General features: G+C 43.4%; 2 protein-coding genes across 8 annotated transcripts in view; one reads left to right on the top strand and one right to left on the bottom strand.

Annotated features, from left to right (window-relative positions):
* TLCD4 (TLC domain containing 4) overlaps nt 1–17,199 on the top strand; it is a 42,361-nt gene that overhangs the window by 2,306 nt on the left and 22,856 nt on the right. Inside the window, exons 2-3 of one of the 7 annotated variants that reach the window (XM_046944432.1) lie at nt 4,904–5,071; nt 10,279–12,548. The gene's annotated coding sequence lies outside the window, so the exon portion shown is untranslated. Of the gene's footprint in view, nt 1–4,903; nt 5,072–6,736; nt 6,956–10,278; nt 12,999–13,228; nt 13,637–13,963; nt 14,267–17,199 lie in introns of those variants that run through there. The other 6 variants (XM_046944433.1, XM_025152828.3, XM_025152829.3 and 3 more) reach the window with 6 other exon arrangements.
* On the bottom strand, nt 12,419–15,774 carry LOC121111440 (translation initiation factor IF-2-like). The gene is made up of 3 exons (XM_040705297.2): nt 15,660–15,774; nt 13,328–13,663; nt 12,419–13,118 (listed from the first exon to the last, which is right to left on the bottom strand). Exons 1-3 carry the CDS (start codon nt 15,772–15,774, stop codon nt 12,481–12,483), a joined length of 1,089 nt encoding a protein of 362 aa, XP_040561231.1. The 3' UTR covers nt 12,419–12,480.

Raw genomic sequence — 17,199 nt, 5'->3', positions numbered from 1 at the left:
TGACAACTTGTGTTGTTCAGAAAACATTTTGCTTTCGGTGCCTTCCTAGATAAATATTTTTTAAATTCCTTGTCCATTTGTTGAGGTTTGTTCAGGTTGTTCAGTCTACAATTTTTACTCCAAAGTAACTTACAGGTAGGGTAAGTAGATGAGGAGATTCTGGACAAAATCTCCATATAGCATTCCTAGAGTTTAATGATATTACATTACAACAAAAATTCTCAGACTAGAAGGCTTGCTCAGGAGATTCTTGCCAGCCCCAGGGGATGTGTACCACACGTACTTCCTGAACCTGCTTTCTTAAATGTGGTCATTTCGCTGTGTTCTGCCTTAGAATAGAGCTCCACAGACATCTCCGTAATTGTGGGGTAAACTACCAGAACAGTTCGAGGTTGGGTGAGGAAAAAGGCAGGAACCTGTCAGCCAGGCTTTGCCACTGGAAAGACTTCCCTGTGGGACAGTTTATCATGTTAAACCTCAGTCATGTTATACATCTAAATATTCTCAGTTTCTGCAGGATAGTTCTGTATGTGAAGTGATTTGGAAGACAAAATGTTCTATAAGTGAGCAATTTCTGCAGAAAACTTTTCTTTTTTTACGTGCTTCCAATGTTATTTAGAAACATAAGGTGAAGTGATACTGTGTTCTCTGGTTAGAGAAAAAACTTCTGACTGGGTTCCTAGTTATTCTTTTCTCATACTAGAACCGTAGAGCTGTATCTGGAAGATTTTAGTGCAATACCAGCATCATGAATGCTGTGACAAATTCTGCTGTTGGGAACAGAAGGGATGTTAAGTTTGTGAACTAGAGTGCTGTGCACCAGCTGGGGACAAGGTGGAGCAGGCAGCTGGTCGGTGTCCAAGTGAGAGGTGACCTCACATGATGGCAGCAGGAGGGTTTATCAGAGTCAGTCTGGCAAAATTCATCCCTTTTAGCTGCACTTACTTCCAATTCCTTTATTTGGACGAGGTTTACTTTTACTTTTTTGTGAGTCAGAAACTTAAAAAGATGCTATCACTGCAATTATAGTAACTCAATCTTAGGAGCCCTGGTTAGTATTTGGGATCAATAATATCTGTAATATTTATGTTCACAATACAGTTAGTGCTGCGCTTCCTGGCATAACAGCACTTCTCATATATATTTAAGATGTTTCTCATTTGTTTAAACACAAAGAAAAAACTTTTCAAGTACTTGAACAGTGCTTGACCCCACTGGCTGAAAAGATGGAACAAAATCTCTCAAATAATGAGATTAATTCTCTGTTAAAATTGTCTTCTTTCTCCCATTCATGTTTGCCATTCTTTCCATTTTAATTTCCAGTAGTGTGCTCTGGTGTCTAACACTGCCATAGGTGACAGACAACAAGTGGTTGTTAGCTTACAACAGCTAAATAAGGAAGGTCTCCTTCCCTCCAGCTGCCTACAGATTTTACGTTTCCCTAGAAATATCCAGATTTCCCTTTCTGACTGTGACAAATCTCTGTATGTAGTCTGTGGGAATGGGTGGGAGGGAAGAGGCTGCTTATGGAAGTCTCTGTGGGCCTAAGTACCACCTATGAATTTTCAATCAAAGTAGCAACTTGTAGGGGAAAAGTTTTCCTGTGATGGGCACGAGGTACACTGCTACCAGATGTTCTGTCAGCCCCATCTGACAGCACACCAGAGAGCCGGTCCCATTGCTCCAATGACCCCACATTTGGTAGCAGTGCGAATGCGTTCTGAGCGTGGTTTTAGGAAGCATGAACATTGATAGTATACAGCACCAAAATTGCATACTGCAACTTGCCCTGATTACTGGTTAGTATGCTTAGGGAGTGGTCCTGCAATGTAATGTAAACTCGTGTTCTTTGATCTATTAAAAGTGTTGGGAGAAAGAGACTATTGTTTCACAGCTCAGAAGTACTGAGCAGCCTGGAGGTCACCGGGTGCCTCTGGCTGCTCAGCCTGGAGAAATAAGCCCCCCCACCCACCCCTTTCTTGTTTGGATATATTTATATTTCTAAAAGTAAGTTTGGAGCCTGATAATACCTTCCCGGAAATCTGTTTTCAAGTCCACTTATAATGTAAAAAGGAATTTTCAGCATTTTCATTCAGGTGAGGTTGTAGGATTCTCTTCACGTTTCCCACTTCACTAAGACTGGTGAGTTCCCATGGATTTGTGAGCAGAATGTGGGGGCACACATTTGCTTTGCTTTCTCTGGATCCCTGCTGCCAGGAGAAAATTGGCCATTGCTAATGCTGCTGGTGGAGGGAGACAGCCTTACCCATGACCTCATCCATCAGCTTGCATCAGCACATTTCTCATCCTCTCAGGCTGGAAATCTCAGGCTTGGGTGATGCTGATGGCATCTCAGGTCTGTCTGTAGGTTCCAGTACTCTGCCCTCAGCATGTTCAGGCTGTAGAAAAATGCCTCTCACCCTTTTATGCTCTCTCCATCCCCTGCTTATGAAGATATGAAATGTAATGCCCTCCACAGTAAAGATGGGTTCCTGAAGTGAAAGAGGAAAGGTTTCTGAGCTGTTTAGATTTCTGAAGATCTGCACTGAATTAGCAAAATGCTGGAGCTGGAGAAAAAATGGTCGTATGAAGAGGGAAGATGTGCGCTGGTTTTGTTCTGTGCTGTATTTAGTTCTTGTTTCTCTCCCTCCCCTTTTCCTTGTGTCTTTACAGTTATATTTTAAAATGTCATTTATTGACAGTTGTTTTGGGGATGCTGCCAGGTATGGCTGGAGGTCTGGGGATTGGTCCAGATCCTGTTAAAGGCAATTTAGTGTCATGGCTCCATGAGCTCTCCATGGAAATTGAATTCTTTGTAGATTTACAAAGACTGGTCAAGTTACCTCAGTATTTTAGTTTGTACAAGTCTGCATTGATGTTGTAAGAGAATATATTAAAAATTTGGAATCTGCCATTCCTTCTATTGCTTTTTTCTCTTTTGTTACAAACATGTAAGATGTGAAGTCCAGCAAACTATTAATGAAAAGTTCTCACAGTTAACAATCTGGATAGAACCAAATAACTTGCCTTCTGCACCACACTAAGTCTTCAATTATGTGATCAATACACCATTTAAAAACAGGTAATCTTCATTCTTTTTTTCCATCAACCTCAGGTGATGCATAATGCTCTTCTCTCAATAAATAAATGAGTTGGGAAATTATGCACAATTTGCATCAACTGTTGTGAATTTAATGCACGTGCCAATGAGGGTTGGTCTGTTCCTGTTGGTGAGAATTAAACAATGATAATGAGACAATTGCTTAGAGCTAAGAAATTACGTTAAGTATGTCGCTGACTGAGTATTAACGTATGACTGAAAAGAATAACGACTTATGCTTGTGAAGACACTCAGGAGATGTCACGGGAGCTCCTGATTTACTAATGCTGGATTAAAGACAAGTAAAAAAAACAGAATTTCAAAATAGAGATCTTGCATGTGATTTCATATTGTTTGAAAAACACTTTGAAGACAAATCACGTTTTCTTTTCTTCTGGACCTTTGTGTCTGAAGACTGGTTTGATGGAGATCCCAGCAGTTTTTACACAGAAATTAGCCATGCCAAGACTGTGTCTGCATACCGAAATATTTTTGTTTTGCATCTAATTGAGAAACCATCAGGTAAACTGCAATCGCCTTTCAAAAGTACTGTCTGTGGGAAGAACAGTTTGTTCAAAACGACACGGAGAAGTTACTGGCCCTGGAATTCCCTTCCCCTGTGTTTGTTTTGGTAGTTAAGATCAGCACTAGGAGAAGCCATGATTCTGGCAACTTCCCCAGCATTGATGGGGAATGTGTTCTCTTCCAGATTATTTTTTATTGTTGCAGTATGCAGGAATTGTTGGGACAGGTGCTGTACAAAAGTAAGATGTCCCTGTTTTAAGGAGATATAATTTTTGTTTATTTAAAGAAAAACTAATTATGCAAAGAGCAGTGTGTTGCCTGGCTTCTTGTATTTTCTTTAGGACAACCTGACAAGTAAGTGTTTGTTTAGTGCCCAGACTGCCTACATTTGTGATGATCAGATGTGCTGAGTTCTGAACATGGTGCACTTGCTGCACGGTGAGCCTGCTGCATGCAGTGGGTCCAACGCTCGCTGTGTGCGCGTGGAGTGCAGCGTGACCACAACATCTCTGACCTGTGTGTGGCACCATGCACGTGTGGGCCTTGGGGCTGGAACATCCGTCCTTGTACACACGGCCTGCTGCCCAAGACAGCTTGGATGCGAAGGTTCTTACTGTCAGTGGGATGCTCTTGTTTCTGCTGGGCAGAGTTTCCACATAGAAAAAGAAGACATTGCCAGAGGAACTCCAGATGTGTAACACCCGTAACTCTGCAAATCAAGTGAACAAGTGCTGAAATGTAGCTTCTTTGTGAAGATCCAGTAGTATTATTGTATCAAAGTGTGTATGTGCTCAATAAAACAAGAATAAACGTACAATGCTGGACAAGAAACAGTGGTGTTGTAATTGGTGAATATTTCCAGAAAAATGGCTTTGTATACAATAATTACACAGTATATTTGGTGCAATTCACAGAGACTTTTCAAACTCATTTACGATGTTTACATGTTATGTTTTTACTTTGAAACTTCCACCTTAGCTTTACTTATACATATTACATAGACAATTAGATTATTTTTCCTGTTTTCTTAACTCATTGTTTATTATCTTTGTGTTTTATATTCAGTTTCTTTCCTAATATTTGTAGATATTTGAGTAAGTCAATCAGAGTGAGTGCTGTTTGTCAGTAAAAATGTTTATGGTGTTTGAATAGTGTTGGTGGAAATGGAAGCCCAAAAAACTTTCACCACTGGGTCTGAAAGGGAAGCTTTAGTTCTGTGTTTCAGCATGAAATGATGTAAATCCAGTGTTTCTTCTCTTTTTATATCTTTCTTACCAGGGCTGCTGTTTAGATAAGAGATTTGCAAGTTACAGGACAGCATGAACTCCTTCACATGACCGGGACTGCACAGGGACTTGTTTGAAATAATGTGCAGATCAAGGCTGTAGACAGAATGAAAATCTCCAAACCTGCTGGTAGCAATGGAAACTAAGAATTAAATTCTAGGTAAGAAGCTAATAATTGGTAAGAATGCCAATACAAATTTGTTTTAAATAAATTACAGTGTTAACAATTCCACAAGCAACATTTTTGCAAAAAGATATTATCAGCAAAAATAAAGAGTGGTTCATTCTAGGGCTTAGAAACAGATACATTTAGGACATAAAGTATACTTCCTTTAGAAGCAAGGTATTATCCCCATTAATATTTACCCCCCCCAAAAAAAAAGAAATTTAAAAGATTTTGATATGTAAGATATCAATTTAAATATCATGTTGCTTTCTGAAAAGTTTACAGCTATTGCAAATATTATTCAATATTGTATTAGCAAACCATGTAGAAAAAGATTTTTTTAAAATTTATTCAGGATTTTTAAAATGGACTTCAATTGCATTTAGGCATAAGTAATGTGTATGCAGGAGGTTTTGTTATTTCTTTGTGCTGCTGAGTAATTTTCCTTCATTTCCCCAAGAATCACAGATCAACAAAGGGTGGAAAATTCAGGGAAAATTGTAGATATGCTTTTGTAAAATCTTAAAAATTGACCAAAATAGTCAGGAGGAGCTGTATCGTCTGACAAAACTATGTAACATTTTCAGATTAAAGATATTTTAATGTCAGATACATTGTAAACCAATCTTTTTGCACCATGGTGCATTCTGAAAGAGGCCCAGTTGGATGTGGGGCAGCTGCTATGGCGTGTGCCAAAGCTAAGGCGGATCTATGTGAGGCTTAGAAGCTGTCTTTAGCATGCAGATGAGTAATACTGTCCCAAGTGTGCATTCTCCCTCATTACCTGATGTGCTGCTTCTGAACATCTGATGCTGTCATGTACAGCAAAATACCTAGGGTGAACACTTGGTTTTATTCTCTACTTAAATTATGCTAATTTTAATTAACAGTCTGCATATTAAAGAGGCATTGCTTTCTGACCCTTTGCATGTTGAATAGCTGGGAAATAATTTGCTTGGTTGTGGTGCTTCTAGGCTCCAATTTCATGCTTTTCAATCGCATGCCATTACAAAGTACATCTCCCATTTTCTGCTGTTCTGACATCACCAAATTCCAGTCACTACCCCATTCCACAGTGCTCTTGTTGCTAAGAGCCTCAGCTATCACAATGCAGAAGGAAATATATGCATGCAAAGAAAATAGCCTTGAATTATCTCAGGCTTCCTCCTGCTGCTTTCAGTGTGCTTCATCTCATGGATTAGGGAACCAAGAAGTTGCATTAATTTCAGAGCTCCCTAGTTTAAGCCTTTGGGAATTGAATGCTTTCTGGACCCTTCTTTTGCTGATCCTAAGGATGCATCCAGGTGCAGCACTGTTTATTAAAGGGCAAAGGACACAAGCTGCAGTGCTGCCTTTATTATTTCATTACTCACATGTGTCTGTTGGGCACATCAGGAGAAAGAAAATGCATGAAGAGTGTGAGGCCAATAGTGATGGAAGAAAATACTGTAACAGAAAAGAAAAAGGAGTGAGAAAATAGAGGATAAAGCAGGAAAGGAAAAAAGAGGAAAAAAAATAGTTGGTGCTCTTGAGAGTTCCGTGAGTTGTGTTTAGCAGCTATCATAATGCAGTTTGCTGTTTTTTCATAATGCTGACATGGCGTGTCAGTATAGCTGTTTGTACTGCAGAATGATAAACTCACTGTACGCTATTCTACAGGTCCTCAGTAGCTTCTGGATGCTTATACTCGGGACAGTAATGCCAATAGAGAGGGTAATGCTGCAGGTGAGGTGTAACTAGGTGAAGGAGGCAGCGTGTGATGAGAGATAAATGGAGAAGACAGAAAAACTGGAAGAAAAACAGAAGGGAGACTGAGATACAGGAAGAGGTTAGCGGCCAGACAGCTTTCCAGAACAAGCCTTTGTTTGAACACTGAGAGTAAGTACTGCTGTCAGAAATGCTGTTTCAAATGGGGAGGTGACAGGAGCTAGGAGAGCTGAATTAACCGGTCTGAGATGGAAAAGGGAGAGTGTGTTTAGAGGAAGTAAACTAGCGCAGGAGAAAAGATATTGTTCAGTAAATTGTTACTCAAATATGTGACAAGAAATGATATATTGCCCTGTGCTGGAAAGGTAAGATTTACATTCCATAGTGCTCAATCTGAGTGTGTATAACACAGCATGCATCGATGTATGAAACATGTCTGCTGTTTGGAAAGAGAAGATAGTGTACTTTTTTTCAGGCAAGCATGCAGCTCAGTAACTATTAAATGGGACCATGCAGAGCATATGTGGGGGAAGCATACAGAAACAGTGTGTTTTCTCTATGCATTTTTTGTTTTTGGGGTGTGGGGGAGGGTGTGAGTAGGAGAAGGAGTTGTGTTGTTATTGTTGTGTTGTTATTTTTTAAATGGCACCTTTTTTTTTTTCCAATTTCCAGTCACCATTTCCCTGCCATTTTTCAGCTATTTTAGCTAACACCAAATTTAGATCCTTTCTTTTCAGTGTCTTTTCACCCACGGGTTGTCTATATTAAATGCTGTAACATTAGCTGCCTACAGTTACTGTGATTAGACTCCAGGGGCGGCCTGAGGAATTTTTGGACAATAGAGCTGGCTCTTTCTCACTCATACCTGTCTAACTGTTGGCTTCAATGCAGTTGCTCTTGATTCACAACACTGTGAAAGAATCGTGCTCTCTCTTTCATACATTCCTTCATCTCCACGATGTTTTTGCTTACATGTATAATTGATTCTCTGGGAATATCTCCTGCTGCTGACAGGTAGATTTCTTAAGACGAAAATAAATTTAAGCTCTTTTTAGGTCACTGAGTTCAATCAGTTGCTGCTACAGCACAATGTTATATAATTTCTTTCATAAATTCATCAGGTTGTGCTTTAAACATTGACTCTACTCTTAATTTATATGGGAGGGTTAGTTATGTCTTAAGTTCAAAGCCAGAACTGAAATAATTTTCAGCTGCTCTGGAAGTATTGTGCTTTCTCACCTATGCCTCACTTTTCAGTATGGTGGCTGTGATAAAAGTTTCATACTCTGCAGAGGCAAGCTCAGCTCTAAGACACCACAGTGCTGAAATAACAGGCACACTTAGAAAGGGTGCCATGGGGTTTTCTATTCATTGTCAGATTTTAGTAGGAGGTACAAGCCATCATCTGGCAACAAATTTCTGCCATACCTGAAGTGCCACCCTGTCTGTCGGCTACAGGAGAAGGATATGGAACAGGTGTGTACAACTGGGCTGATGATGAGCTGCCGCTCTTTTCTTTGCCACTCTTTTCTTTGCCACTCTTTTCTTTGCCACTCTTTTCTTTGCCACTCTTTTCTTTGCCACTCTTTTCTTTGCCACTCTTTTCTTTGCCACTCTTTTCTTTGCCACTTTGCAGATCCACTCCATTTCAGTCAGATTTGTTCCTCATTTGTTGAATTTTTGAGCTAGTTGGCATGAAGCTTAAAATAATCAATATAACTAAGAGGTTTTGTTGCATGGATGAAAGGAAGAGCCCAATTTCTTTCTCTTAGGTAGTGTAAATAAGAGGATTCAACTGAAGCCAACAGAATGCTGTTACTTACAAATGTTACTGTAGTACCTCCGTGTCTTCCCTGCCTTCCCAATGCTCTTTCCGCATATCTGCTCTTTTCTGAAGATGGAATATGATTTTTTCTTGCCCCCCCCCCGTTCCTTTATCTCTGTGCTACATCTCACCTTAGCAACTCTGTTGCCCTTACTTTCTTTCCCAGCTGAAGCTTGGCTCCAGAAGTTACATTTGTTATTGGGGAACCTCTTGACAGTTACCATTATTGGTGGCAACAGCAAAAGGAGTGATAAAAACCTGGTAGGTGTATAGCCGACAGTTGGCTATGTCACTACTATGGTTACTGTTTATCTCACCCTTTGGCTACTGTATTTCGAATGCAAATAACAGGTGCGCAAGATGCCGCAGTAGGCCTCCTAGCAGGGCTTAGTGTAAATGCCCTGAGTGATTGTGCTGTAAGTTCATCAGTGACTTGGATGATGGACAGGAAGGTGTACTAAGTAAATTTGTGGATAACACTAGACTGGGAGGAGCTGTTGAATCCCTCCAGGATAGAGAGGCTTTGTAGAGAGATCTTGGCAAATTAGGGAGCTGGGCAATCACCAACTGCATGAAGTTTAACAAGAGAAAGTGCCAGATTCTGCACTTGGGACAGGGCAACCCTGGATATGTGTACAGACTATGGGATGAGAGGCTGGAGAGCGAGCAGCTCTGTAGAAAGGGATCTGAGCTTTCTGGCTGATGTCAATTTGAATATCAGTCAGCAATGTGTGCTGGCAGCCAGCAGAGCCAATTGTACCCTGGTGTGCATCAGGCCCCACACTGCCACCAGGCAAGGGGAGGGGTTGTCTTGTTCTGCTATGTGCTGTGCAGCCTCACCTCGATCACTGTGTACAGGTTTTGATGCCACAGTGTAAGAAGGATGGAAAGCTATTAGAGAACATCCAAAGAAGGAATATAAAGATGGTGAAGGGTCTGGAGGTCAAGGCATGTGAGGAACAGCTGAGATCTCCCTGGGTGTGTTCAGCCCAGAGCAGAGGAGCTGAGGGGAGGTCTTATGGCAGCTGCAGCTCCTCATAGGGAGTGGAGGGGCAGCACTGAGCTCTGCTCTCTGTGACAGCAACAGGGACCGAGGAACGGCATGGAGATGTGTTGGGGGGTGGGGGGGAGGGAGAAGGTGGAGGTCGGGGAAAGGGTCTGTGCCAGAGGGTAGTGGGCATGGAACAGCTGCCCAGGGCAGTGGTCATGTCTCCAAACCTGCATGAGTTCAGGAAGCTTTTGGCCAACACTCAGACATAGGGTTTGGGTCCTGCGTGGAGGCAGGAATTGGACTCTGATCCTTCCAACTCAGGATATTCTGTGATTCATGCAACACTTTATGAGAGTGTAAAGTTTTTTTCTTGATTTTGGAGTTTTCTTGCTCATGCAATACTAACATAGTGTGTTTGCATGGAATACTTCTTGGGGCTTGCTGTACATAGGACATCCAAGTTGGAGCTGCTGAAATTATGCAGTAACATCCAATTCCAAATGTATAGACAGTGCTCAAAATCTTCCTGCAGGACATTTCTAGCTGAAAAAGAGGACAGATAACAAAACTAAGTTAGCCTGGGCATACAGTAGCCATATTTAAACATATCTACAGCCTTTCCTTCTACTGCAATGCCTTTGTACCTCCTTAGCTGGTTCTTTTTTATCTTTTTGTCAGAAGGATGAGAGAGATCCCACAGGGAGAGTGGTTGTCAGCCAGGAATTCTCAGTGCATCATCATCTGTCAGCCTTTCAGTCAGCTTTGCTCAACAAAGCACGTTGGACTGTTGAAAGACAGCATTGCTTCTGGTGTTCCACAGTATGCTTATTGTGGGCCAAGGTGAAAGCAGTGAGACAGGTCAGACAAGTTTCACCCACACACTGAGCTGGGCCAAAGGAATTGTTTGGTAAGATGTGTACTACACAGGTCTGATGTAGAGGTCTGGGGAGTGTCTGGTTTGTCTTCTAGATGCTTCCTGACTCTGTAGGTGATGAGTTATTTTGAGGCTTAAAACTCTGGTGGTCTGGCAGAGTTATCTGTTCAGATTAAGGCACTAGCATGCTGGTCTGCCTGCTTTACCTTGCTGGTAGGTACTACCACACTTCCATGGAAGAGCCTCCAGGTCACAAGCTGACGTATTAAACAATTACCTCCTTTAATTGTTGTGCTCTGCTAGAGCAATCATGACCTCAGGCAACTTGGAGAAAGAACACCTTAAGACAAGGCTGAGAAATATACCAGAGCTCATTGGTCAGAGCCTCTGGTTGTGAGCTGTGAGCGGAGTCCTTGCCAGAGCCTGCCTATCCTTGTGTCCCTGAACAGCCGTTGCTGCCTTTGCTGGTGCCACAGACCCTCTGTCACCCCAGAGGTCAACTGCTCATTTGAAGATAGTTATTGCAGTCATTTTGGCTAAGGAGGGTATGTACATACGTACATACATTTTGTATGTACGAAGTACGTACAAAATATGTACAAAGAAGTATGTGCAGGGTATGTACAAAGAAATTTTAAATTTGATAATATAGGACTAAGCAAAAAGTGAGGTCTGGTCATTGGAAAGTGATTTTTTTTTTTTGGGGGGGGGGGGGGGAGGGGGGAGGAAGAAAATACTCTTCAGACTTTTCTAGTTTGCCATTTTGAAAGTGGTTTACGATCCCACCATACTGCTCTTAGGTTTTATTGGCTATTCTGTTCCATCAGAAACCTTAGGCATACGTAATAGAGGGTAGGATGAAATATTCCACTATATGAAGAATAAATTGATACAACAAATAGAGTAAAATGAGGGTTTTTTTAATCCCAATTTTGTTAGGAAATTGTGTGTATGTGCTGTTGCTGTCTTTGTTTGTCTGTTTGTTGCTGGAAGAAGGTTGGAAGCAGGATTAAGATCTGCTTTACTCAGCTGAGTATGTCATCTGGAGTTTTGTTACCAAAATGCTGCTGGAGCTGGTCAGCCATAGGACACAAGTCCAGCTGAAGTCAAGCTTCAGCAGTCCGGATCTTTACACAAATTCTTACCTGGCGGTTGATTTCTTTGTTCAGTAATGGATTAAGCTTAAGTGGCTTTAAACAACTACAGGTGCTGGGGATGTGCCCTGCCCACCTCCTACAGGTTTCCAGTTCTACAACAGGGGTGGCTCAATGGCTCACCAGTCAGTACCTGCATGCCGGCCTGTTACGGTAAGGCAATGTCAGTTTCGGTTCAGGCTTTGAGCCTTTGCATTCCTGCTGTAAAGACATCTTGCAAGAGAGTATTAGCGAGCACAGCTGGGATAGATGGTTTCTTGGGCAACGGCAGCTTATCCTGTTGCAATGTTGCAGTGTACAGCTGCATGCCTTTAAAGTTATGTTGGTTGAGAGAACTTATACATTTTTTTGTATCTCAAAGATTGGACATCCTTACTGGAAAATGGAAGGTGAAGTGGTTTAGGATGCATTGGGTAGTAGAGGTTTTGAAAGGAGATAATTCTAAGCATTTTGTTTCCTGCTTGCTAAGATTTGCCATTTCCTGGATGAAGTTAACCAAGTCCGTTAATCTTCAGAGTGTTTAATTTTGTTAATGCAATTTTGCTTTGATGTTTTTAAATGCAATGTAACGGCTCAAAAATGTAAAATGAACAATAATTTAAACAAAATCAGATCATTTGATTTCAAAACCAGCAAGTATCAGCAGTACCCGCACTCTGCACGACCCAGGATCACGGGTACTGCACCGTTCATACGCACGGTGTTGCCGAGGAGCATTTTTCCCACGAAATATTTTCGCCGGTGGGGCTATAGAAAGGCGCGGAGACTGGGATTTTGTTGGAGGGTGAAGCGCTCTGCATAGAAGCCCTTTTTCCTCCCCCGACACGTAAGCCTTTCTCAGCCCCGCGCATTTTAACAGAATTTGGGGTCCAGAGTCCAGCGCGGCGCGGCGCAGTGAGCCGGCAGCCTGCGGAGAGGCGGTGAGTGCGCTCGGCGGGGCGGGCGCAGCGCTGTGGGGAAGCCGCCCAGGGAGGGAGGCAGCGGCGCGGCCGTCCCCGCAGCTGTCAGGGAGCGGTGCGGCCGTTCCGGGTCGTGTCGGATTTTTGGCTCGGCGCAGCAACGCCACCGCGGCGGGGCGGTGCAGCCGGCCCCGCTTCGGGCGCTGCGGTGTGCCCGTACCCTACCGCTGCCGCACCCCGATCCGCCGTGCCCGTCGGCGCCTCCTCCCGCGGGTGCGGTCCGCTGGGGGCTGCGGGGCCGGGGCCGGGGGAGCCGCCCTCCCCTGGCGGAGCCCGGCGGCAGGTGGCGGTTCGGCCGCTTTAAGGCTGCGTCTGCCGTAACCCGAGCATCCTGTGCGGGAAGGGCCGGTCTCGCCGCCGCCGAGAGGCATGGCGGAGGCTGCAGCTCGGCCCCGGTAGCCCCGCGTCCAGGTGCGGACCGGGAAGAGTGGGTGCTCACACCCCTTCTGTCTCCCCTCCCGGCTCTGCTAGCCGGCGAGGACGAGCGGACGGAGGCTGCGAAGCGGGGGTAAAGGCGCAGGGGCGGTGCGGCTCAGCCCCTTCGTCCCCACCCCCGCCGGGCTGCGCGGCGGCAGCCTCCCTCCCTCTCGGCGCCCGCCCCGCACGGGGCCGCCCCCAACCCGCGGGCCGCAGCCGGCGGCGCTGGGCGCCGTGGCAGCGCGGAGCGCAGCAGACGTCTTCCTCCCGCGGCCGACAGCGGGGGTGCGCTCCGCTCGGGCCGGCCCTGCCCCTGCCCTTACCCCTGCCCGCGGGGTCCCGCCGCTCCCGGCTGAGCGCACACCGAGGTAACGCGGCCCCGGGCCGCTGCTCGCGCGTTCCTGCAGGGCTCCGGTGCCACGTCTCGGGACCGCTCGGGCTGCGCTCGCCGTATCTCCGAGAAGTTCTCTCTTTCCTTTCCTCTCTGTTTCCCCCCTTGCTTTGCCGCTGAGAACTTCTTGCAGTGTGTGAGGAGATGGATGTTTTGGATAAATGACATAGCAACACGTAGCTCGCTCTGGTACCAAACTGCGTTGCATCGGGTTGCTGCCACGGCGCTCTGGAGTAGAGCCGTAAGTGGAGCGTGGCGTGTAAATGTCCTTACATAGAACAGGGAATGTCTTAAGCTATGATAGTTACTGCTTTTCTTCGTGTCTCCGTTATACTGCTGTGATGTGGTATGGCTATTTCCTGCGTTTCCTACTGAGCTGAGATAACAAGTGCAGTGCCAAGCTAATCAGGGCAATAGAAGCTGCGGTTTAGACCCAACAACACTCGAGCATTGCAGCTGGTTTATTATTAGGCTTATTATAAAGGGTGCCAACAGTCTGCAGTACCACAGTGTTCTTTGCAAATTACCATAGTGAGGTTTACAAGGGCTGGATTGAGCTGTGAGTTTTAACCAGACCAGGGGAGCACGGCGCTGAGTGGGATACCCTGGTATTGCTCGCAGCTTTACCACGTTATCTTGTTTGGAAAGTGATCCCGTTTGTCTTGTAGTCCAGTCTGGCAGAGGTGAGGGCTGTGGGCCTTGTGCCTCGCGCTGTGCCTCTGCTCTGGGTCTGTGGCAGAGAAGCGTGTCTTATTGTCCTGATGGGAAAGGTTGATCTGAGCAGCAGAACACCAAACTGAGCAGGATGTAAATGCTGAGTCCCACTGATGGTGCAAGTGCTGGGTAACTCTCCTCCTCCTTTATGCTCCCAGTAAGTGCTGGCTTCTTGCTATCAGAAGTTGCTAATGGTTTCATATCAGAGGTGAATGAATTTTGAGTTTGTACATGTCTAGTAGTGGGTTTTTTTTTCCTATTTTTTCCTCTGACTTTCAAGTAGAAACAGAATGTGAGGAAAAGTGTGTAATGTTAACACCAGATGAAAGGATTGTATTTTCAGCTCTTTCTGAGTATGACTGAAAGGCAATGTTATTAGCTCTTTCAGAATTAGTGGGGTTGCTAGAACAGTTCAATACTATGCTGCTAGAGGCGGTGTGTAACTGACACCTTGCTGACAGTTGTCAATTTCCAGTGTTTGATAATAGTTATTTACCTAAAGTCTACTTTGAAAGATGCAAGAGTGAAGTTGTAATTACTGTCTAACTGAATGGTTAAGACAATAATCTGGGTAAGCCAGGAGAAGACTGCTGTTCAATAACTAATGGTGAGGATCCAACTCTGTTACATTACTCTTTTCTTGTGTTGCAAAGTAGTTACACCAACTCTTCCCACTATCAGCTGGCTGAATGGTAATCAATGACTGTGCAGTTTGGGGGATAAAGTGTCTGCTCATATATAATCCATGCTGTTCTGTGTCCAGGTCGGACTTTGCTGGAATGCCATGAGAAAATACTGGGGCAGAGAGCCACAGCATATTTGAAAGCTGCTTTTGATTTCCTAAATTTGGCTCTTTTTCTTCGGGCAAAGAAACTATATGTAATCAGAAGTGTATTATGTTTCTTTTAAGTCATAAAGTTTGGTTCAGCAAGGTGAATAATTTTTCTTATTCAAAAGAGAACATGGTAAACAACAGTTAATTTTCATGGTGAGTGGAACACAGTTGAAAACAACTTAGACATAGGAGAAAATGTCTATAGCTGAACTGTTCTTCCATCTCATATAAAACATGGTGTTTGCAGGTGGTCCTTGAAGTGAACTAAAACACAGCATTCTTTAATTTACCAAAGTAAAATATGGAATTATTCCTGGACTTTGGCACTTGAGCAGTGTTTTGATAAAGCACGTATGAAATCACCTCCTGAAATCAGTATTGCAAAACTCTTCTGAGTATCTGTTGGAGCAGCCAGGGGCTGGGTGACTGGTTCCTCCTCTGCTGCTGTGGTACCTTCCTCCCTTGCCAGCATCCCAGTTCTGTACTGCTGCCTAAGTGCTGGGAGGTGTATGTGCATCATACCTTCAAAGTCTGATCACGCACTTTCCACACAACTGCTTTTTCCTAAATTCCCCATACAGTGTCCGTAGAAGAAAGAAGAAAGGTTAACTCTTTTAAAGTCATTTCTTGCAGTGGATGCTTGGGAGTCTTCTGTTTAATTCTCTAATCTCCTGTACTAAGATGAACACCCACCATGCACTGAAATGTCACTTACCTAACGAACTCTTCTGTTGCTGAGGAGTGCTAGTGCTGTGAGAAAAAACATGATTTTCTTTTGTCCAAGAGATTATGTCAGTGCCTTTGAAAATCAGAGGTAATGGTGTAACCATTGTAGATGAATACAATTGGTAGTGTGAGAATTGTCGTCTTTTAGTCAAAATGATGAAGGAGATGTGATTGATGTTCAGTGGTTTGCTATTCTTCAGAAGAGTTTTGGCTTCTTTCACATGCTTTAGGAATTAGACCAACCCAATTTTTCCTTACATGGTCCAAGAGAGACTTCCTACAAATTAAGTGATGTGATAACAAAGTTCCAGGGCCTGGGGCGCAGTCTGGAATGGGCACCACTCCGTGCTCCTTGGTGTGTTAACATTGGAGGGTATAAAATTGAAATGATTGATTTATTCCTTCAAACTGAGAAGTCTTAGAAAATCAGACTTAACCCCCAGGGTCTCCAGTATTAAAAATTGCATAAAACTTCATCTGTGTTTGATGTATTCCTTATCAGTGGAGAAATGTAGGGAGAATGGTATGGAAGTACTTGAGAGAACATGGGATACACAGGCTAATGTTTGAAACCAAAGTTCCAGTAGAATGTCCTTAAATATGTTCTAGAGTAATCTACTGCTGAGCTAGAACTGGTCATCAGATAACCAGAGTGCATTGCAATGTGTATGCTTTCAAATTTTGATTTGGCATAAAAGTGCTCTTTGTGAACTGAACCTTCTCATTGTGCTCACTTAACTGTAGGTGCGGTTGGGTTGCACTGCAGACCTGGAGCGTGTAGGCTGGCTTCTCAGTGTTAATGTAAAACATATTTCCATACATTCACTCACCATCTACCCTACATACATAAATGACTGTACTTAATTTTTTACAAGTTGTTCTTTTAAATAAAGGACTGTTATTCCTTTCTTTCCTTCATTCTCCCTGATGCTCATGTCTTTCCATCTGCAATGCAGATATAATCCCAAAAAATCTAATGTGCATTTCCTCATTCCACAATACATGTGAAGTGAATGTGGACAGCAGTGTATTATATCATTCTATCCATTTTTTTCTTAATGTTTTGTTTTTTTTTTTACCATCAGGCTGTTGTAGTAATATCAAATTATGCTAACCTGTAAGTCTTCCATTTGTTTTTAGATGTGACAGCTGTTAGTTAATAACGATCTAAATAGCCATTTAAATACTTCAAAACAAACCATTCACTTGTGAGATTTCTCCAATTTGTGTTCAACTAAACTCAATTTGACTTTTTAAAGAGTTTGTGGCCTTTGCGAGTCTTGGAATATAAAATACTTGACACACATCAAACCAGAGATGTGTGTCATATGTTTGTAACGTCTAGGAAATACCGCGCTACCTTGTGACGTACTGGAGGTGTATGAGAAATGACTAAAGCATTTAGTGACTGGCAATTGTGTTTCAAATTGTTTAGCTATTGAATTAGGCCTCATGAAGTAGCTAAGTGGTCCAGTATCTGAAATCATTGGTTCTGATGATGGGAAGCTTCTTGGTATGTCCAAAGACTA

This window comes from Gallus gallus, chromosome 8, assembly GCF_016699485.2.
Source record: "Gallus gallus isolate bGalGal1 chromosome 8, bGalGal1.mat.broiler.GRCg7b, whole genome shotgun sequence".
Taxonomy (NCBI): Eukaryota; Metazoa; Chordata; class Aves; order Galliformes; family Phasianidae; genus Gallus; species Gallus gallus.
Note: the sequence above shows the minus strand (reverse complement) of the source record. Positions and strands in the feature narration are given on the sequence as shown.